General features: G+C 42.1%; 1 protein-coding gene across 7 annotated transcripts in view; it reads left to right on the forward strand.

Annotated features, from left to right (window-relative positions):
- chd6 (chromodomain helicase DNA binding protein 6) overlaps positions 1–23,668 on the forward strand; it is a 107,331-nt gene that overhangs the window by 72,509 nt on the left and 11,154 nt on the right. For all 7 annotated transcript variants that reach the window (XM_044348036.1, XM_044348037.1, XM_044348034.1 and 4 more), the window contains 25 exons: positions 179–355; positions 461–604; positions 907–1,005; positions 1,589–1,745; positions 2,526–2,736; positions 2,871–3,066; positions 3,940–4,104; positions 4,201–4,380; positions 4,984–5,094; positions 5,976–6,178; positions 6,692–6,772; positions 6,912–7,030; positions 7,313–7,472; positions 8,123–8,212; positions 8,545–8,648; positions 8,777–8,906; positions 11,824–11,902; positions 12,904–12,961; positions 13,973–14,345; positions 15,171–15,379; positions 16,475–16,572; positions 17,499–18,323; positions 19,434–19,688; positions 20,752–21,052; positions 21,447–22,988. In XM_044348036.1, coding sequence (XP_044203971.1) covers positions 179–355; positions 461–604; positions 907–1,005; positions 1,589–1,745; positions 2,526–2,736; positions 2,871–3,066; positions 3,940–4,104; positions 4,201–4,380; positions 4,984–5,094; positions 5,976–6,178; positions 6,692–6,772; positions 6,912–7,030; positions 7,313–7,472; positions 8,123–8,212; positions 8,545–8,648; positions 8,777–8,906; positions 11,824–11,902; positions 12,904–12,961; positions 13,973–14,345; positions 15,171–15,379; positions 16,475–16,572; positions 17,499–18,323; positions 19,434–19,688; positions 20,752–21,052; positions 21,447–22,988 — 6,067 coding nt within the window. The remainder of the gene's footprint in view (positions 1–178; positions 356–460; positions 605–906; positions 1,006–1,588; positions 1,746–2,525; positions 2,737–2,870; positions 3,067–3,939; positions 4,105–4,200; positions 4,381–4,983; positions 5,095–5,975; positions 6,179–6,691; positions 6,773–6,911; positions 7,031–7,312; positions 7,473–8,122; positions 8,213–8,544; positions 8,649–8,776; positions 8,907–11,823; positions 11,903–12,903; positions 12,962–13,972; positions 14,346–15,170; positions 15,380–16,474; positions 16,573–17,498; positions 18,324–19,433; positions 19,689–20,751; positions 21,053–21,446; positions 22,989–23,668) is intronic.

Consider the following 23,668-nt stretch of genomic DNA (forward strand, 5'->3'; position numbering starts at 1 on the left):
CTTGAATGTTTTATCTTCTGATTTGAAATGAGGCTTGAGACATATATCCAAAGGGGGGGAGTGGATATTCACTTGGCTCATGCTTGATAAATTCAGCATTTAGTGCCTTTAGTGGAAGGTTACAGTTACATGGTCTTCATCCCATTAAATGTACCTTTCACACCTTCTCTTTCCTCAGGGTAACACTATTCCGGGTGTGCTCAAGTTTCACGGTTTGATCACCACCTTCGAGATGATCATGGCCGACTGTCCGGAGCTGAAAAAGCTTCACTGGCGCTGCGTTGTGATCGACGAAGCCCACCGACTGAAGAACAGGAACTGCAAACTGCTGGAGGGACTCAAACTCATGAACCTGGTCAGTCATTGCAGCTCTGTTTTTTTTTTTTTTTTTTCCAGAATAAAAGTCCTCACAAGCAGAAGTTCTGTGTTTCTAATATTTCCCTCTGCGTGTTTCTAACAGGAACACAAAGTTCTGCTGACAGGAACCCCTCTGCAGAACTCGGTGGAGGAGTTGTTCAGTCTGTTGAATTTCCTGGAGCCGCTGCAGTTCCCTTCAGAAAGCAGCTTTCTAGAAGAGTTCGGAGACCTCAAAACAGATGAACAGGTGCGTTCAGATGTGTGTTTTTCACGGGGAGAGAGAGAGAGAGAGAGAGAGAAGCAGCTACAGGGACGCGCTGGTGTTTGTATTAGATGTGTGTGCGCTAACGTTTCTATTCTCTCATATCTGTGTTGTGTGTTTCATCTGGTTTCTTCTCTGAAAACAAAAGGCTTATATTTACCTTTTGATTTTAAATGTACTGTACTGTTGGTGTGAAGATAAAGAGGAAGGAGTATGCTTGACTCGACAGGGTTAATATATGTGCGTCACATTTGCATTCATGTCACACTAACACGAACCTCCAACAGGTAAAGAAGCTTCAGGCCATTCTGAAGCCCATGATGTTGAGGAGATTGAAGGACGATGTAGAAAAAAACCTAGCGCCTAAAGAAGAAACCATCATAGAGGTAAGACTGTGTGTGTTTGATATAAACATACATTAACATAAATCAAGTGACTCGTCCACAACTGCAGTTCAGGCTGAATAATGTATATAATATCACCACAAAATCTGCATAATGTCTTTTATCTGCATCTCATATCTCACCTGTTTTCAATCACAACTGAGCACTAAATGCAAATAAAATAGATCACAAACGGTAACACTTGACTTAAAGTCTCCTCATTTAATATTTATAAGAAGTATAATGTTCACTATATAATAAGCTGTAGCTGTATTATTATTGTGTAATAATACAGAATATGTCTTCATAGGAGAAGTTATAATTGTTGACAAATGCTGTACAATAATTAACACTTAAAATCTGCACTTATATCTACATTATAGGGTCTTATTAAATGATTATAAACATGTTAAATAGGAAGACTTATAGTAAAATGTTCCGGTTTCCTCCCGTAGTCCAACAACATACAGGTTGATTGTGGTGTGAATCTGACTGTCCAGGTTCCTTAACAGGATAAATGTTCTTTATTGTTTGGTACCGTATCACCGGTCAGTATTATATAATTTAAACATGTGTGTTCCTGCAGGTGGAGCTGACCAACATTCAGAAGAAATACTACCGAGCCATCTTAGAGAAGAACTTCTCCTTCCTGTCCAAAGGAGCGAACCAGCACAACATGCCCAACCTCATTAACACCATGATGGAGCTCCGCAAGTGCTGCAACCACCCCTACCTGATCACAGGTGACAACACACACACACACACACTCACACACACGCTCAGCACCTCGTTAATGACACGTCAGTTATAATGAGACGTTTATTACAGCACTTTAGTGAGATGAGCTTCATCAACAGGCTGTCAAAACAAACAAATATACATATATATTAAAAAACTAAATTCTCCTCAGGTTACGATATGTTCTGTTACTCTCCGTCTCTTAAATGAAGTATTGTCCCTCGCTCGCCTTTCTCTTCCTTCCAGAACAAATCAGCGATTGGATGTACCAGAATTTTCTTCAATTAAACAAAGATAAAACTGAAGTAATTGTTTTTGGAGCCAAAGAGAAGAACGATTACAAGTCGGCGCTCGGCTACGATCGATAACGTTAAAAAAAAAAAACCCCACAAATCAAGCCAGAAATCTGGGTGTAGTCGTCGTGGACCCGGACCTGAATCTTAACAGCCGCATTAGTCAGCGTGCTATCACCTGAAGAATGTATCAAGGATTAAAGGACTTTAGTCTCAGCAGGATTTGGAAAAACTTGCATTTGCAACATGCGTTTATGTGCAGTCGACTCCACTACTGTAAAAATCAAATCACACAGCTGCAGCTGATTCACAGCGCTCCTCTCTCGGCTCTTTAATGACTGTTTTCAGTCGTATTTAAATGTCCTTTCTTTGTGTGTTTCTTTTCCACTTAGTCTCAATGTTTTTAATGTTTTATGTAAAGCACTTTGAATCACCCTGTAGCTGAAATGTGCCGTATAAATAAACTCGCCTCGCCTTCGTTTTGCCTTCCAGGAGCAGAGGAAAAGATTCTCGAAAGCTTCAGGAAGTGTCACAGTCCAGATGCGCCAGACTTCCAGCTGCAGGCGATGATCCAGGCAGCCGGTAAACTGGTGCTGATCGACAAGCTGCTGCCCAAACTGCTGGCCGGGGGACACAAAGTCCTGGTCTTCTCCCAGATGGTCCGATGTCTGGACATCCTGGAGGACTACCTCATCCAGAGACGGTGAGGAGAAGGAAGGAAATAAAACAAAGGAAGGGAATAAAAATAAAGGAAGTTTGGAAAAAAGGGATGGAAAAACAGAGAAGGAGAGTCAAAGATGGAAAATCAACACATTTCTATACTTGTGTTTCCTCCAGCTACACGTACGAACGCATCGACGGCCGCGTGCGTGGGAACCTGCGACAGGCGGCCATCGACAGGTTCTGTAAACCGGATTCGGACCGCTTCGTTTTCCTGCTGTGCACCAGAGCCGGAGGGCTGGGAATCAACCTGACGGCCGCAGACACCTGCATCATCTTCGACTCGGACTGGAACCCCCAGAACGACCTGCAGGTGGGCACGAGGCCGGGCGACGTGGCGAATAATTAAACAGCACCAGCTTGTTGTCGCACATCGGTGCATCACGTCTTCTTTGTCTGTATATTTCTACTGCAGAGTTTTAAAGTATAAGAGAGCCAGAATGTGTTAAACGAATTAATCTGTGTTATCAAAACATGACAGAACAGAGATCTTTATCTCTCTCTTTTTTGGCTTCGCTACGTCGCCGCCGCTCGTCTCGGTTATATAATATGAAGTGGCATTTGTGATGCCTTTTGGGACTGCGGCAGTTGACAGAACGCTCGCTTCAAAGGACGGCGGCTGCCTTGAATAATGAAGTGAGCGCAGAGTGTTACCTGACTCTGGGATGTGAATCTTCCTCACAGTTTTGATGATGCACGTTGTCAGATTTCAAGTAGCCAGAATATTTCTACACTGTCAAAAACCGAACGGCTTTTACTTGTCAGGGATGTTTCTCTGATTTGAGGGGTCGTGGCTGCTGTGAGGTTTTGTTCTTTGTTAAAACTTGAGACTGGATTTATTGTGTTGAACGTACATGTTAATGTTCCTAACTGGGCTCTCTGATCAGGCTTCACTTGCTAGTCGTATTATGATAATTAGAGCTGAAACAACTGATTAAGTGATCAGTCAATCGACAAATTTGATATAATTTTTCTTATTCCAGCTTTGTAAATGTAAAGATCATCTGCTTTTCCTCGTCTTATATGACACTAAGAATATAAATAAACCTTAATATCTTCAGTGTCTTTACTTCAAATAAGAAAATAATTCAAATGAAAATAATAGTCTCTCGCAGCCCTGATGATAATAATAATGAATTCTGCTATTGATTTATTTTTATTTCTTGTTCCCTTCCCGCCGTGTCAGGCTCAGGCACGCTGCCACCGGATTGGCCAGAGCAAAGCGGTGAAAGTCTACCGGCTGATCACCAGGAACTCGTACGAGAGGGAGATGTTCGACAAGGCCAGTCTGAAGCTGGGATTGGACAAAGCCGTCCTCCAAGACATCAACCGCAAAGGAAGCCTCAACGGGGTGAGAGATTAGTTCTTATTAGATGTTATGAGGTTGTTATTCGAGCAGCCGGTCGTGTATCTGATCGTGTTTTACCGCGTCTGTCCGTCGCCGCAGGTGCAGCAGCTCTCTAAGCTAGAAGTGGAGGATTTGTTGAAAAAAGGAGCGTACGGAGCGCTGATGGACGAAGAAGACGAGGGGTCCAAGTTCTGCGAGGAAGACATCGATCAGATACTTCAGAGACGAACTCAGACCATCACCATCCAGTCTGAGGGGAAAGGATCCACGTTCGCTAAGGTAGAAACCCCCAAAATCTACTCGCACAAAACTAGAGTCAAACTGAAGTATAAACCCTGAAAAGCATCTACAGTATATAAACTAATGCAACATGTGCACCTAATACCAAACACATTGAACTGACTCATTAGCCTGATGCTAGTCTGTGCCCTAAATATAGTGAATTAATTTGAGAAATTGCTCAAATCTGATATAAATCTCATGCCGTCTGCCAGTTTTATACACATTAAGCTGTTGTCTGTCCTCCTGGTTTCTTATGCAACCTGTGTTATTGGTGTAATTCTCAAATCGTGTTCAATATACACCAGTTGTGTTGGAAAAGGTCCTAAGTTGGACTGATTATTGTTGTTTTTCCCACAGTCTAAATGCTGTTTCAGAGGCTTTTTTTTTGGAGGGAAGGGGAGGGAGGGAAGGGGGGGGGATACTAAACACTTGGAATATTTTGGCATAAAGATCAAATGTGGAAGATACTGAATATTTGCTCAAAACAGCCAATTGGAAGCTTCAGGCCAAACATTTGGACGAACGCCAACATCTGTCTATATCCAGTTAACATCAACCGGGATCTGTTTGTCTCTATTTTTTTTCTTTTTCCTCCTCCAGGCCAGTTTCATCTCATCTGGTAACAGAACGGACATTTCTCTGGACGACCCCAACTTCTGGCAGAAATGGGCCAAGATCGCAGAAGTGGAGATCGACTCCAAATCCGAGAAGGTACAGCAAAGAGAGAGAGAGAGAGAGAGAGAGAGAGAGAGAGAGAGAGAGAGAGAGAGAGAGAGGAGCGGTAATAAGAATGGGGGAAGAAGAGACGATTTAAGGAGTGTAAGAAGAAAAAAGAGACAGAGGATGTCACATAAAGAAAGGGGAGAAAAATGAAGACATAAAGGAAATTACTGAAAGTGAAATAGGGAGGGAAGTGAAGAAAGGATGCTGAAGAGTGATAAACAGGCAGAAGAGGAAAAAGGATCTTTAGTGAGGTGAAGGTAGAAAGAGGAGCGATGGAGCAGTGAGGTAATGGATAAAAGCAAGATGAGGAAACAGCATAAGGCCAAGGAAAAGAAAGATGGATCTGATCCAAGTCAGTGTACACAAAGGAGGAGGGAGGGGGGGGAAATTAAACTGAGCTCCCAAAAACTGGGAGAAAAAAGAGTAGACGAGGACAGGACGTTGGAAATGAGGATAAGAAAGGAGGATATGCTCGTCCTTTCCTTTCTCTTTTTTTTTTCCTTTCCCTTTTCCATCTCTCCTCTCTCTCTCTCCTCTCCTCACCTCCTCTCCCGAACAGATGGACCGCCTTAATGAATGAAGCAGATTGCACACCAAGCACTGCTACTGTCTTCATTACGTGTGCGTGTGTGTGTGCGTGTGTGTGTGTGTGTGCCATGGCTCGTGCCTTGAATCCCTAATTATGACTCCCCCATGTGAAGAAGAAGTAATGTGTGTGTTTTTTTGCTCCTCAGGTGTCCCTTTTCTTATGAATACAGCTGACAGATCCCTCCTTCATCTCGTCACTACAAAGAACCTTTTAAACCGCTTTCTCTCACCGTCAAACTACATTCTCTCTGTCTCTCTCTCTCTCTCTCTCTGCGGCGCAGGAGTCCTTGGTGATCGACACGCCTCGGGTGAGAAAACAGACTCGCCACTACAACTCGTTCGAGGACGACGAGCTGATGGAGTTCTCGGAGCTGGACAGCGACTCGGAGGAGAGGCCGTGTCGGACCCGTCGCCTGGGCGAACGCAGCCGGCGGTACCTCCGCGCCGAGTGTTTCCGAGTGGAAAAGAACCTGCTCATATTCGGGTATTCATGTTCACATTTAGCTGCACATTCACACCACAATTTTCAAGAAGAAGCAGGAGGAAATACTCCCCCTCGCACATAACCTGCGGAGCATTTCTGCAGCAGTGAAATGACCCCAAACAGAAGGGTTTTACAGGTTTGCATCGATGCTAACATCTGATAGCGGACAGTTCCTCAGGCTTGGGAAGCCCAGCATGAGAAACACATTGACTATTTGTCATTTCTTTCTAACCAGTATGAACACACATCCCCTCACACCTTACAGCCAAAAATCTTAAACCTTATGGGATAACAGTTTAATAACCAGTTCAATAAAAAGCTACTCATGAGCTCATAAACCGTTGTTTACAAGGTCGGTCTCTTGTGAGCTCAAGTGTGACCATAAATGAGTCGAAATACAACAGAGTAGAGGTTTCAATGTGAAGGAAATAATAAACTCTTATTTGTGATCAAACACTCATGTATATTTATCGTTGTCCATCTTTTGTTTGTGGCCGTCTTTCCTCTTGTCAGTTGGGGTCGTTGGAAGGACATCCTCAACCACGGTCGCTTTAAATGGCACCTGGCAGAGAGAGACATGGAGGTGATCTGTAGGTAAGAGAAACAAGTCTCAACTTGTCCAGAATGATTTACAAGCGACCAGATGCTACACCTGCCGACACAGCCAATCATTGTATGAGAGGAGTGTGAAAAACATATAGATATAAGAAAGTATTGTTTTTTGGTCACTCAGGGCTCTGTTGGTTTACTGCCTGAGACACTACAAAGGTGACGACAAGATCAAGAGCTTCATCTGGGATCTGATCACACCCAGTAAGGAAGGCCAGGACCAGGCGCTGCTCAATCACTCAGGTTAATATTTCACCTTTCATTCATTAATGACTTCATTTGTGATGTTTTTGTTTTTAGGAGCTTATATCCTGCTGCTTTAGTACCACTTATACCTGGTCATTTTATCATTCCCTTTACATTATTGGCTACTTTAAGAACTCCCTTTTCCCTCACTTTCTTTATACTAGACTGTAGAGCAGTATATACACAGAATCCATTGTTGGCAACTAAGAGGATTTGCTATGAAGAAATAGTTTGATAATTTATGAAGGAGATTTTTCTTCCTCGTCTCTGTTCCTCCAGGTTTATCAGCTCCGGTTCCTCGGGGTCGGAAGGGGAAGAAGATGAAGAATCAGCTGAATGTTCCCGAGGTGAAGAACGCTGACTGGCTGGTCCACTGTAACCCTGAGGTGGTGCTGCAAGACGAGAGCTACAAGAAACACCTCAAACAACACTGCAACAAGTCAGTTCACTGTTGTTGTTCTGTAGTCCGCTGTTTTATGACATAAGAGACGTTCCTACGCAAACACCTGAAGCAAACTGATCAGGATACTTTCTAATGACGTTTCCTCTAGTGTCACCATGACGGTATAGTTCTTCTTCAGGTGTTTTTATTTAGAAGCCTTGTACCACTAACTAAATTGTTATTTACTGATGATTTACATTAGTTCTGTCATCTGTAAAGCACTTTCAGTACCTCAATATCTCAACAACTATTGGATGGATTGCTTTGGTATTTGGTGCAGACGTCCGTCGCCCCCCTGAGGATGAATTATTGAGTTATTGATTGTTAATAACTTGTGTATCTTTTGAATGTTATATGTACAAGAAACAGTGCATTTGTGAGAGTTTTCAGCTAAAACTTGAACTTTTTTTGTGTGTAACACTGTGTCAAAGTAACAGATTGTTACTGGATGATGTTGCATTGGTGGTTTATTGATCCAATCCGGGTAAAACTTTGACCCAGTGATGAATGATGCATCATAATCTAAACCTATAGAGTCAGTTTGGGTCAGCTGTGAATCTAAACCTAATGAAACCTCTCCGTTATAGTTTGGATCAAGGTAAATGAACTGTAGTTGTGATCATCTCTCACTCTCTCTCTCTCTGCAGGGTGCTACTGAGGGTGAGGATGTTGTACTACCTGAAGGTGGAGGTTTTGGGTGAGGCAGCCAATCAGGCTCTAGAAGGGATACCTGCCAGGTATGTAGCACGTTCTTCATATTAAACCTGCTGAACTATTAAGACTGTTTGATCAGATGGTTTCTCTACTTGTTGCTAAACTCTACTGACACTTAATGGAAGAATTTGGAGCTTCATCTGGCGAGAGATTGACACCATGATTTATTGTTTGTCGTCCTGTATGGTTATATTTCCCTGCTTGTTTATACTGAAAACGTACAGTAGCCGTGTGAAAGTGCTCAGACAGTCTGTCGACAGATTTGTGATTGACTGGAGTGTCCTGACCCGACACCCGACAGCAGCAGTGACTGACAGACTTGATTGTTTGCATGCGTGTCTGTTTGTGTTGACAGTAAACTCGAGGTGTCACTACCAGACATCGACTACATAGAGATCCCAGCTACGTGGTGGGATGCTGACGCTGACAAGTCTCTCCTCATAGGAGTCCACAAACACGGTGAGGACTGGAGTCCAACACTAAAACCCAAATCATCGTCTTAAAAATTACACTTTGCAAAGGAACCATCCGATATATGTGTGTTTCTGCCTTTTCATGCTGTGTGTGTGCGTGTGTGTGTGTGACAGGCTACGAGCGGTACAACGCCATGCGTGCGGATCCAGAACTGTGTTTCCTGGAGAGGGTGGGGATGCCAGACGTCACCGCGCTGTCCGCTGAACAGGGAGGAGGGGAGGGGGCGTCTGATATGGCTGACAGGTAGAGTACACACACACACACACACACACACACACACACACACACACACACACACACACACATGCAGAGACATCACACCACATCCAAAAACACTGACACACCTTTAAAGATGAATCTTACTGTATGTACACAGACACAATGATGATGCATGAATGGTCTCCTCTATGTGGAGTCATTTTGTGTTTATGATTATAGAAAATATAAATAAAAGTCTAAAAAGAACTTATTTTGAAGGCTGATAATAAAAGTAATATAGTGGAGCAACAACAACAGAAAAAAAAGTCTGAACTACACATATTTTTGTCTGATCATTATTAAAGTCGTGACAAATATTGTAAATATAGTACTGCAGTATATTTTTATGTTGGAAAAAATACTAAAGTTTACTATCAAAGATAACAGGAAAGGGAATAAAAATGCAGCATAAAGAAACATTTATGTTCTGACATTTTGGGCAACATTTACTCCAAGTTCAATAAATCTACAATATCTACCTCTATACCAATATCTATCCATCTATTTTCTACGCTACCCGGCCACAGATAATATGATTAAACACATGAGTTGAGGTCTTAAACTAGACTCTGACCCTCTTCAAGGTAAGTTAATAAAGGTTCCACCTTTAACGGCGCATCTTCCAGAACTCATTTTCAATTAAATTGGCACAAACTACAGTCGTTGACATACATTAAACGCAGCTTTCTGGGGTCCAGCTGGCAGTCCAGCCTCCTCAGTCTGGCTTTTCTATAGAAGAAACAAAACACAAACACATGTACGTCTGTAAATCAGCTTCCCTGTAGATCTCCAGCAGGAGCCTCTTCCTCCTTCCACCAGTCATCAGATCTTTTTACTCTGTAGCAGCGTAGCGTTTCACAGCAGGTGCCGACAAAAAAACACAACCTGTCGTCTCCCCCGCCCACAAACCACGCTTTACATACCGAGCGTCAAGATTAAAAACACAGAAACACAAATATTTAAATGCAAAAGGTTGACATCAGGTTGTTTTATGTGTGATAGCTGTAAACGGAGCATGAGATACATTTTCATAGGCAACAGACTGACACACACACACACACACACACAGCTGCAGGTGTATATTTCCATACTGTACAAACTGTCCTTATAAGTCATTTTTTTCTGGTAGTTTCACTGTACTTATGAGTCTTCCAAGAAGAACTTGTACTGACAAAAGCCAGAAAGGAATAATCGACAGAGAGAAGGTGCCAGAGAATAGGAAGAGAGAGTATAAACGCAGTGTGGGAAATTTATTTCCTGGCTCGCTTCTGCTCCGGCTGATGGCAGAGCTATGAAGATGAGACGCACGCATTTGAACGGGAAGCTTTGATCCTTCTTCCTGAAGGTAATTGAAGTCGTCATCCGCTTTGTTACCAGTTCAACCTGAAGCATGTTTCCCAGCCGAGCACAGAAAACACTGTACAGCAGAGAAGATCCTCACTAGTCTCCAAACGTTAACTCAGCAGGCGTCCTGCACCGGGTTTGGAACAAGTTAGGCAAAAATAAATAGATACAGATGATTAATTTGTGCACATTCGAGGCTTTACGGAGCAGTAAATGTTGCAGCTCTAAATCTACACACTTATAGCGGAAAAAGGTTTCAGATGTTTGTCGTCATCGCCGCCTGAGAAGTTTCTCGCCTCGTAGAGAATCCGCAACACGTCCCGGCGCATATTTATGAAGCTTAAAGGATTTGGAGTTTGGACAGGCAGCCTCGCATCGGTCTTTATAGATGTATGAACACTAAACGGAGACGCTTTCATTTCAATAGTTTGTCTTTGGAGAAAGGTTTCTTAAAGTCAGCAATCAAACCAAAATACACTTAAATAAGATCATGTTGGCAGCACACAAAGCTTTTAACCTTTATGTCTCTTAACGAATCATTTCTTCATCTTCATCGATGTTTAGTTAGAAATTAGCTGCTTTTGCCAATTTTATTTTGTTGTGTAGATTTATTTCCAGGAAGCTTTAAACAGATGTTTAACACTCTTAAATGTTGCTTTTTGAAATGTGAAGATTTGCTCAATGAAGCGAAATAAGAAAAGTGGTTTTTAAAAAGTGATTTAACAGTTTTAAATGCAGCAGAGGAAGCAATAACTGAAAAGACGTATTTCCAAAAAGTTCAGAAGTGGAGAAGTTTGATCCTGAGCAGGAAAGTTTTCACCCGGATGAACAAAGATAAATTATAAAATCTCCAGTTTAATGTGATTTTTTTCCTCATTTAAATTCTCTCCATCAACACATGAAACACATTCAGCTGAGAAGAAGTAGACATAATTCATTTTTTTTATATCTTTCCTAGTTTATAAACTCTCCGGCGTGTTTGTGTCCTGACGTTAACGAGGACTGACGTCTCCGTCTGTCGCGCTTCCTGTTTCTCTCGTTAATAAACTCGATGCAGCGGGATCGGACTTTTATTTTCTTGTGGTTTATTGTTCTCGACTCTTCTCTTCTTCTGCTCTGATAACATTGTATTTTGTTATTAAGGCAGAATAACACCTTTCATTCATATCAAATACAACAGGGATGAGCTGTTATGTTCAGCTGGGTTCTTATTTGTTTAAAAACTCTTTTTTATTTTCTTTTATTTTCATGCCTCAGGAAATTTTATATCCACGCTGCTATTCGGCTCATAATAACTGTTGCTTTGTGTGCCGTCTCGACTCGTATTTATTGTTTTCTTTACATCTAATCACATTCTGATGGATCGTTTTCTTGTTGTGTCTTTGCGTCTTTAACAGCTTTTTCTTATCCTGCAGTCATAAACTGTGTGTTTACTCTTCTTCTTCTTCTTCTGTGTCTTTACATGTGTCGCCCTCCGTCGTTCACCCGGGGAGCTCAACAGGACATCGTCTGTCTTATTAAAGGTTTTTTCTGTTTTTTTGTTTCTTTTGTCTTGCAGCGTGTGCAAAACCGAGGAGGCGAAGGACGACAGGGAAAGCAAAGCCGACGCAGGGGATGATAGAGACGAGAGCAGCAAGGTGAAGAAACACACGACGTTCACGTTTAAACAGATCTCTCTCACTTTTATTCTCTCTCACTTTTATTCTCTCTCACTTTTATTCTCTCACACTTTTATTCTCTCTCACGTACGCCACAAACAACTTGAGATTCAGTTGAATCCTCTCTGGTCACATAATTCATTTACCTCACCGGAGTCTCTTGAGATAAAAAGTCTAATTTTGTGTGGTGATAATTATAATTCCTTCTGGGAGGAAAGTTTTTACATTTTGGAGGCTGTTAAGATGATCTCGACATACCTGTGTGGCCTCGTTTACATACAGGTAAACAACTGTGAATGATGCATTTTAATAACAACACATTTAATACCAGAGAAAAAATTCCAAGTGTAAAATAGAGTCTCTTGTATATTTTTTTATTGTTTATTTCATTAGTTTTCATTCATCTTTGCCATTTGTCTGTTTTTTACATATATAACTATAGTTTTTCTGTATCATTGTAAACTTAATCTGCAGTTAATACGGTAAGAATTTAAACATAATAACAAAATATGATTTGTGTCTTTTAAGTGATTTAGAATCTGTTTCTCTACTTGATACATTTAATTAAATATTGATGAAAAGTGATGCAACAGATTCATCTCAACGATGATGCAACAACGTCCGGCTTTCATTTTATGTTTTACATTTGTCATAGCAGGAAAAAAAGATTCAGTTAACAATTTGAAGCTGTTGAAAGTTTAGATAACGATTTGATGTTACGTTTTATCTCATTTTAAGACCATTACATTTCATTTGTTTTTATTTATTTATTTTTTTTGTAGGAAATGGTACCGTAGGGCTGGGCGGTAATTTGATATCATAGTTTAATCTCTTTCTCTGGAATCGTGACAATATTATGTTCTTTTCACATTTATTTCAACTCATGTTAGAGCTGAAGATCCTCATTACTTATGTTGGTGGATATTATTGTTGTTGTTGTTGTTCGTTGAGGTCGTTACTGTTTGTCTTTTGATTTGCAGGGAGAGGAAACCTGCTCCAGCACCGATACCTCAGACAAGCCTGACAGCACAGGTCCAGGTGAGACATCCTGCACATTATCACTGTTATATGTGTATATATATATATATATATATACACACACACACATATATGTTAATTTCATTGTGGAGATTGTCCATCCAAAGTCGAGCAAACACAGAGAAGAATCTTTACATTCAGGCTCAAGATGACTCAATAATGTCTTGACATTTGCAGGCTGTAAAAGGCAATTTAAGTCATTCCAACCAGTAATTATCATTTTGTTGTAAGGACTCCAACATCCTTTTAGACTATATATATATATATATATATATATATATATATATATATATATACTAGATTACATCTCCTCTTTACTCAGTCTGAGAGGTGCTCCCCCATTTCCAAACTCATTCCACCTTTCTACCCAAGTCTTCATTCCGCCGCCGTTCAGCAGGGCGCGAGGGTGATCAGACGTTTAAAATGAGTTTCACTGTCTCGCTGGATTCATATAACGGACATGTAATTGTTTGAACACTGTGAGAGAGACGTCCAGACTCGGGTACAAACACGCCGTCGTCTCATCGTTCAGGTGTAACTTAACAGAGAACGTTTGTGTTCTTTCTGTATTCAAGACATGCAGGAGCTTTAAAGCAGAATATTTAGAGAAAGCTGCAGTATGAGTTTGCATTTTCAAAGATTAAAGAGGGAGATTAAATTTTAATAAGTGGTGTAAGAGCTGAATGTACAGCTGCTACATGAATGTACAGCCAGCTGTGAGTTCTGTGGTTTATAACGTGGATTTCACTGATCTGTTCCAAACAGGATTAAACGAGTCTTTTATTTAATATATGTGTGGATTCTATGTTTTTACAAATAGATGAGTCTTGTTGGCAAATTAAGCAGGTGTTCATATGCACAGTATGTATGTAAATTCTTAGTCTTGTTTACTTATTTTTGGATCAGATATTTCCTTATTTAAATGATCACTTTGTTAAATTTAGTAGCAAAAAGTCCTTGTTGAGACAAAAACACACTGATGTATTTGAGACGTTTTTCTCTTCTCCACAGACTCCCAGATGTCAGGTGACTTGTGCGCCCAGGACGGGACTCTGGTCACCACGACGACGACAGGAACAGGGACCGGCGTGGCAGCTCTCCACGTGGTCCAAGCCCGGCCCCTCTGGCCCACCGGCCCCGCCTTGACGGCCCGCTTACGGCGCCTCATCACCGCCTACCAGCGCTTCACGTTGCGGCGCGAGCCGCTACTCAGGCACGACTTCCTGCTTCACGACGGCCTCGTCGGCATGGGGATGAGTGGAGCCGGAGCCGCTCACGGTCATCACGCCGGTGGGCCGTTGACGTGGCAACTGGGTGAAGAGCTGAGACGGTGTTCTGTGGTCGCTACAGAACCCGATCCTCTCTTTCTGGAGTGGCAGAGAAGGTAACGAATAACTGATATATGGACGTACTGTCATTATCAGCTGATATCAGCTTTAAGATCAATATTGTGTCAGTCTGACAGTCACTGTCAAACCAGCTGCCAAATTAAAACCTTATATAGCTGCAGAGATAACTGCCAGCTTAAAAAAAGTAGATTGGAACTTCCCAAAGATTGTGTAAGATAGATAGATGGATATGTAGGTGGGTTGGTAGGTGGATGGATACTTAATTTACCCTAAAGGCAAATTAAAATGCCACAGCAGCCACTCTACATAAATCAAATCAAAATATAAAAACAGAAGCATTAAAGGCAAAAGAAACAAATGCAATTAAAGGTTAAATTATATAGACTCTAATATAAAATATGAAAATATTGTGAATACAGATGTGATGGATAATGCAACAGAATAAAAACTTCATTTCAACATAAACTCAGTTCTTTATGTTTGAAGCAACTTTGAAGGACACGCAGCAAAAGTTAATAGAAAGTTTTCTTTTAATAAAAAAACAAAACATCGAACTTTCCTAGAAATCATTTGTTAGAAATTTAAATATTTCTGTCAGGAACCAAATGATCATTTCTATTTATCTGAAGTATCAACAGTCAGGCTGCAGATACTAATTATTTAATAAAACACTTTTTGACTTTTAAGTTTTTGAAAATTGTTATTGTGTAAATTCTAGTATTACAACTATGATATAAATTCATGTTTCTATATTTTCCTCTTCTATAATATTCCTAATAAACATCTTCAGCTTTCTGTCCAAATATTCTCTGGAACATTATATCTCATCATATCTGCTCTGTCTGTCCTCGGTGCGTCAGGTGGACTCGTCGAGAGCAGTCAGATTTTTACCGCACCGTGTCGTCATTCGGGGTGGTTTACGACCCGGAGAGGAAAGCCTTCGACTGGTCCCAGTTCAGAGCACTGGCCCGACTGGAGAGGAAGACGGACGAGAGCTTAGAGAGATACTTCAACTCCTTCGTCAACATGTGCAGGACAGCCTGCAAGCTGCCTCCCAGGAAGGAAGAAGGTATAGTGTCACACACACACACACACACACACACACACACACACACACAAATCATATCAAAACATGCCAGATAGACAAAAACATGAGTGATGCTCTAAACTAATCACGCAGAGACACTGATTGAATTTTCCTCCATAATGTGGTTATTTTAAATGGAACCTGCAACAGGAAGTTCAGCGTTTCCTGTTTAGTTTTATAGACACAGTTAGTTTTACAATATAAATATAAGCTTGATGCTGGAACTGCATTATTTATAAGTTCATGTTGTCATCGGGGTGTCCTGCTGCAGACCTCGTCTCCCTCCTGGGAAGCATTACTGACCCCTGCTGGTAGGAGGATTAACAGTTCATGTTTGTTTCAGGAGTTAAGAAGGCAAATTTATTTGTTTAGCACATTTCAACAACAAGGTTATTCAAAGTGCTTTACATAGAACATCAGAACAGAATATTAAAGCAACACAATTAAAAAGACATGTAAAAACAATTAAAACGTGTTAAATTTGTAAATAAAAGGGAATAAACAAGGATAAAACAAGAGAATAAAAGTTATATTAACTATATTAATTATATTAACCCTCAAATTTGGTTTAATAAAAGGCAGCACGTTAAATTTAAGAACATTAAATTTAGATCCAAGCTCACTAAACAAATAAACAATTATACATATTAAATAGTAAATAAAACTGTTAAATATAAGGAGCTAAAATCATCATGTAAATCAGTTCAATCATAAATGTGACCCTTCAAATGAAGGTGAGCTGTATGTTTATTAATATAAATTGCAGGTTTGCTCACCTCTATGATTCAAAACATCAGGATCAGTGATATCTGTTGCTGATTGGTTGATAGAAGGATATAAAACACACATTTTAAACTGCCGTACGTGTGTAGGATGAGGTGAAGACGGGGCTGCAGTGACTCATCCACACAAAACACATTTGAACTTCTCTCTCTCACCCCCCCCCCCCCCCCCCTTCTTCCCGCTGCCTACATGCCAATGTTTTGCTGTCTGTCCCATTTTCTCTTTCTCCTTCTTCTACCCCTTTCATTAATCCCCGCCTCTCTCCCCTCTCCTTTCCTTTCTCATGTCTTCCAGGGTTGGTGGATCCCGCTGTGCTCGTAGAGCCTCTGACAGAAGAGAGAGCAGCCCGGACTTTATATCGCATCGAGCTGCTCCGCAAGATCAGAGAGCAGGTGGGCTTCTTTGAAGGAACAAAGCTGCCGTCATTAGCACTGGTTTCACTGGTGCAACTCAGACTCAGAAGATTGACTTCAAAGTTTATCTCCAGCACACCTGTTGTTTGTGTAGAATTGAGTTTAGATTCATTTGCGTTCGTCTCTCTTGACCTTTTAACCTGCGGCCTCCGATTGATGCATTTTATGTTCCTTTATTATCACGATTATTAATCCAAATCCAAGGATAAATGTCTATAAATCCGTCTTGAAATCATATAAAAAACGCTCCTCATTACTGCAGATCTTTCCTCACAATCATTAAATTCAGAGTCCATCCCAGTAGAGTACAAACAGGAACCGTTAGTAGCTACGCAGCCTGACTCTCTCATCCCTCAGATTCACCAAAATGTGAACACCTTCAGGCTAAAACAGGCTCAGGTCAAGCCCCTAGCTGACTCACTGACTTGTTTTTATTTACTGTCTACATCATCCACTGCATGGTAGGAACTCTAATGCCAAATACCAAAACATATTCATCCCAGAGTTAAAGATAATACTCCTTAGATTTGCCGTTTTAGAGCTGAGTGATACACATTAATGCTTCTCTGACTACTTTATTTATTTACTTATTTTTTTCCACTTAGTTTGGTTGAATACAGGAACACAAGAAGAGACTGAATGCACTCACATTAGCTTATATAGTGACATACGATTACATCAACAACAACCAAATATATCAAACAAACAAGATGCATCAACATCTCTCTGATTCCCATCGTTACGCCTTATTAGCCTTTGGCTGCAGAACAGAAAGAATAAATAAGTGAAGAAATAAAATAAATGAGAAAACACTACTACGATGGAACATTTGTACTCAACATCTCTACTGTTTTTTATTTCCTCCTGACACCTTCCTGCTCTCTGATCTTCATCCTTCCCTCCAGGTTCTCCGCCACCCGTTACTGTCGGCCCGCCTCCAGCTGTGCCGCCCCTCGCTCTACCTCCCCGTCTGGTGGGAGTCCGGGAAACACGACCGCGACCTCCTCATCGGGGCGGCGCGCCACGGCTTGAGCCGCACCGACTTCTACATCCTCAACGATCCCCAGCTCAGCTTCCTGGAGGCTCACAGGAACTACGTCAGGGGACACCCCTCTCATCTTCATCCTCAAACCCATCACCACCCTCACCATCCGGGCTTGGCGACTCACCCCGGCATCTCGTCCTCGTCCTCCTCTTCGTCTCATCCGCAGCTGCCCCACCCTCACTGCTGTCTCTACGATTCAGGTCTCGGTCGCCACTCCCCTCAGCCTCCCGAATATCCCCACCAGTCCTCCCACCATCACCATCATCACCACCAGCATCACCCCATGCCTCCATCGGCTCCTTCTCCTTCCTCCTCTTCCTCTCACGCTCACCTCCACCCTCCGCCACTGGATGCCCACGATTCTGCCTCACCGAGCCTGGGAATAGTGCCCGGATCGCGGGGAGATTTCCTCGACTGTCCTCCTCTGGATGAAAGCCTGGAGCTGGGTTCGCTGCAGCACGACGCCATGTCTGCTGATGCTTTACACGGAGGAAAAGCATCCAAAGACGCCCTCAACGGCTTCCCGTTCAACTCAGCCGCGGGAGGTCAAAGCATGCTCAACTCGTACGGCGTCGGGGGAACGGACCTCGATTCGAAACTGAGGAGTGACGTGCTCGTTGGTGAGCAGGGATCGTCGGAGGAAACTGGGCTGATGGCGCCGTCGGTAGAGCTGGATCAGTTACAGGTAAACGCTGTGATTTACATTTGAGTTCAACTGCTTTAAAAGTGAAATGTCTCAACACAGTCGGGGGTTTGGAGGCTCTCAAAGAAAATTTGATGTTATTTGACTTAAAAGTATGTATTTTCACATCATCTTGGACCCTTATAATCACAATATTTAAAGTCACCATATAAACTGAATAATATCTCCCTGGAAACAAACATCAAATGTCAGTGAAATAAAATCCCTGACATCAAAATACTGAGTGAAGTTTAGAAAGAATGAAGAACACAGACATCAGTCACTATCAGTCCTTCATCCCGTCCTCTGTCCTCCTCCTCCTCCTCCTTCTGCTGCTGCCGTTTACAAGACTTTGACTTAATTTTATTTGTTTTCATATATGTTGCAAACTAAGCTAAACATTAACAGCAGCTACATACAGACAGCTTTCGTTTTAGCTTGTTCATAACAGTTTGCTATTAGCTTAACCAGTTCGCTGTGCAAAACATACCAGTGGTGGATGAGAGACTGCAGGCAAAGCAGCTGAAAATATAACTTTTCTGCATGTTTATGCTTGTTTTAAGTAGTTTGTAGGCTTTTTTTCTTGCAAAGACTTTATTGCACTTACAATAATGAGTGTAGAAGTTGTCAATTCTTGCACTTCACCTGGTTCAACGTCTCCACCGCTGGGCCTCTCTGCTCTGGTGATGATACCAGTTCCTGTTCTCTCCCAACTAGCTACCAGTCAGCTGGTAGAAGCAGAGAAAGTGTGCACAGTTTGCGTTCGTTGTGATTATTATGCACAATGTGAAATGTCAGCAGTGGTGTTCATCATTTAGCAGCAGTTGAAAGCATATAGAGGAAACACTGAGTTATAGATATAAATAGTGCAATAACATTGAATCTTCTTCTCTTTGAGTAGATGGATCCAGCAAATGTTTGGCATTTTGGTGTCAAAAAACCTCAGTGATCAACCATATTATCAACATTGTTTGACACTTATTAATTAGACTGTTCATGTTATTTAAAAGGTTCCTTTGCTTTAATCTTTCCCTTCGTCGTTTCCTCACTGATTGCTTTGCTAATTTTTCCGTCACATCATTTTTCATTCTTTCATCACATCTGTGCCTGCAGGCTCCCTGGGACGGTACGGATCACTCCAGTCCAGCGCACCATATGTTTAACGAATCCGATCCAATCCTCGGTCCCTCCACCCTGGAGGCCGGCTTTCTGGAGGAGGAGGATGAGGAGGCACAGGGGGCAGATAGAGGAGCGGAGGAAGGTGGAACTCTGGAGGAATGTTTGGGCCTCCCGCCCTCGTCCTCTCCTTCACACCCCTCGGCGGGAGATTCTGTGGAGCCGCTGTCGTCGAGTTACATGCTTTTCAAGGTTGGTTTTTGTATCCTGTGCCGTCGGGGGAACATTAACGACTGTAAAGTAAATGGCTATCATTTCAAAATAATTTAAAAAACTGTCTGTAGCTCGGTGGCTCAGTGGTTAATCGCCTCACAGCAAGAGGTGGGATTCCTCTGGGGGCTCCCCCATCATCAGAAACATGTATATCAGGTTAATTCTCCTCTCAGGCCTCTGACCAAGGCACCGGCTTAGAGCTGGAGTGGGTCCTCGGGCACACAATGGCTGCCCGCTGCTCCTCAGGGAGGGGTTAAATGCAGAGATCAAATTTCACTGCGTCGTACTGTACTGTGCATATGATTGTATGTGACAGTGAAACCTGATTTACATTGATTTACAATCTGAGAACCATTTGGTTATTAATGTTTTCAGTGGGACAGGCAATAGAAAAACTATGATGTTCTTTATTACAGTATTAAATTTGAGAAATAAAGAAGAAAAGAAGACTGTAAGGCATACTGAGAAAACGGGCCATGTTCAATATAATGGTGTTCGGACAGGTTTATAAATGCTGAAATTGATCTAATCTGTTCTTTCAGTGAAGGATGTTCAAAGGGAGATAATTTTGGTCATGTGTTCATAAAGCACCCACTTCAACTGTGACTTTTGTCAGGGCCATACCACTCCAACAAAACTATTAAAACATATTTAAATGGCTGTGTATTTTTTTTTATTGAAATTTTAAAATGTTAGCCACTTGATATGAGACCTACTTTTATTTTAATGACAGCCAGAATTATGCAACAGAGTATTTAACTTTTAACTAATAAGAAAAAAAACCCACCAGCAATAAAGACTATGGTGAACAAGGGCTGGGCATTATGGTCAATATGATATAAATAAGAATAATTCTTAGATATATGACAAAATGGCAAATGTATGTAAAATCACAAGTAAAATAATCACACTCGTACATCTAACACAAAACCTTTAATAACTCTTGACATTTTGTAACCAGAGTTTTGTAAAACCATAACATGATATGATACCACAATGTGATTCTTAGGTTTGAATAAATCTTTTTGTTTTATTTATCCAGGACATCGGTGTGAGCGAGGAAGCCAGCGCAGATCAAACCGATCTGTCAGCCAGCCCGCCTCCGCCTTACGTTCCCCCTCCTCCCCTCTCTCTGTCTGACATCACTGCCCACGTGCCGCAGGATAGGTTGGGCCACTCCGATGTCGCCGAGAGCCTGACCAATCCCGTAGAGGAGGAAGGTCAGGAAAGAGGCACTGGATTTGAGTTTGACGACAAGGAGGAAGAGGAGGTGGAAGACTTGTCGAGGGAGACCATCGAGCAGAACGTGGAAAAACAGGGAGAGGACTGTGATGCAGACCAAGGTACATCAGAAAGTACTGGTACTGGTTTTTAAATGTATTCCAAGACAAATTCCTTCTATGTAAATGACCATAAGCTTCTTAAAAATGTGATTGAAATATGATTATCTCTTGGGAAGTTTATTAAATGATATTTCCTAATAAGTTAATCAATTGTAAATGTGCAAACAATCCAAATTACCGGTGTTGTAAGGTGGATATACCCTGCAGAGTTCCTGAACTACCTTTAAGCCACTACCAACTTTGGAGCCCTCCAGTGGTAGCATTAGAAACTGCAGATAACAATGCATGTCTTAACACATAGTGACTTTAACTTAGCTCTGTATCTCATAATTGAATCTTTATTGAGCTAAAATTACCAGGCACTACTTCACACCTTGATGTTTTATCCTCACAGGTACAGACCAAAGCTTGGGAGTCTTGAGTCCACCCATGGAAGTGCCGCAGATCGATGGGATAGAGCCAGAACCAGGTTTGGGAGACCAGGACGAGAGGATGGAGGTCCCGAACCAACTGTCTCAAGACCTTCAGGAGAACTTTGAGCAAGCAGAGAATAAAGAGGACTTACCGCAACACGTGCTCCCTTACCTCGGGAAGCTCGATCAGGAAGGTAGCCTCGTGTGTCCCGAGCCTATCGAAGAGCCCGGCGAGGAGGTGGACAGGTTGATTTTGTATCAGACGGTGGAGGACGAGACGATGGAAAACTCTCTTGACACTGAAACCTTGATGGGAGACGCGACTGGAGAGTTTCTGCAAGCGAGAGGGATTTCAGAACACTCGAGAGAGGACAGTCCAGCGGAGCGCACAGATCTCGCAGATCAGGTGGATGAGATCTCGGAAGGGCGGGTGGATCATGTTTCTCTTATGGACAACGCGGCGATAAAGGCGGTGAAACAACTAGACACCAAACCAAACGAGATGGAGCTGGGGAGCATTTACTCAGAGTACACACGACCCTCCTGCCCTTCTACGTCCGTCTCGTCCCCTACGCTAGCGTCAAAGTCTGATGGAACCACCGCAAAGGTTGGCGATAAGGCCGGAGTCAAAACTGAAGTTTCCATGGATCAGGAGAACTATGAAGGCGCAGTTGAAGATCTGACCTTACCAGACGGCAGAGGAGACTGTAAGAACAGAGTCCTGACTTTCTCTCTTGAACAGGACAACAAGGACAACATGCTTGATCAAAATGAAATGAAAATCGCCCCTACTCTAGCTGCAAACAGCATCGACACAAAACCATCTGACCTCAAGTTTTCTCTTTTACCAGACAATGCTGGTGGGAAGAAACCACAGCAGTTGCAGCTGCCAATCAAGGTAGAGGAGACCAAGACAGAGACTGTTGAGGACGACTACCCCGATAGCTCTGAAGTCAAACGTGCTAAATTTCTTGCCTACTCTGTTAAGTCAGAGGTCTTGGTCACCAAAGCTGAGCAGTTGGACTATTCTGTCAAACCAGAAACACTGGAGACCAAACCTGAAGATCTCAGCCTTCCCATGAAGCCCGAGAGCTTGGACAGTAAACCCGAAGTTCTCCAGTTCGCGGCCTACTCAGACGGCACCGAAATCAAACCCGAAGCCAAACCGGTAGTTCTCGGGTTCGCTGCTTATCCGGATGGCGTCAGGCTGAAGACCGAGACAAAGCCTGAAGGTTTGAGGTTCACCGCCTTCCCCGACACCTCTGCCATCAAGCCTGAGGCCAAGCCGGAGGGCGTGGAGTTCACAACCTACCCAGACAGCTCCGAGATCAAACCCGAGGCGAAGCCAGAGGGCCTCGGGTTCGCAGCGTTACCTGAGATCAAAGCTGAGACGAAGCAAGAGCTTTTGGAGGCAGACAGCACGGTCCTGACTCCGAAGCTCGAGCAGGCAGACGGGCTGATTGACACCTCAGAGACGCTGGTGATGAAAGGGCAGGTGAAGGAAGAAAGGCCGAGTACACCAGGTAAGAATACTCAGATTGTTTTCATTATTTATTGATTACTTGTTCATTCTAAAACTTACAGAAATGGTGACAAACGCCCAACAAAAGTTGATGATTAGGACTGTAACCAAAAACTATTTTTATCATGGATTAAGCTGATTATGTCCTTGATTAATCGATCAATTGTCTAGTCTATAGAATTGTGAAAATGATAAAGTGATATCTTCAGTTTGCTTGTTTTGTTTGACCAGCAGTCCAGAAAAGCATTAAATACTCACATTTGAGAAGCTGAAACCAGGCAATATATGGTGTTCGAAAAATGCCAGAAACTATTTGATTATCAAAATAATTGCCAAATCATTTTCTGTCTATCAACTAATCGATTAATCAACTAATCATTGCAGCTCTTCTAATGACTCAGTGATGTTTGCCTCCTGTGTTAAAAATTCCAAAGGATTCAGTGAAAAATTAATTTGAAAAGCGAAAATCAACTAATGTTTCTCATTTTATTTGATAGATAACTTATCTGAAATTAAGAAAAACAATTATTGAAATAGTCTAATTAATTTTATGTGGAGTGATTAATCCACTACTCATCTAATAATTAAATCTTCAGCAGACATTAGCACACACCAGTACATGTAAACAAAGCTTAGTGTTCTGATTCTTCAATCTTATTGTCACAATTTTGTTTTAATCGT

This window comes from Thunnus albacares, chromosome 4, assembly GCF_914725855.1.
Source record: "Thunnus albacares chromosome 4, fThuAlb1.1, whole genome shotgun sequence".
NCBI lineage: Eukaryota > Metazoa > Chordata > Actinopteri > Scombriformes > Scombridae > Thunnus > Thunnus albacares.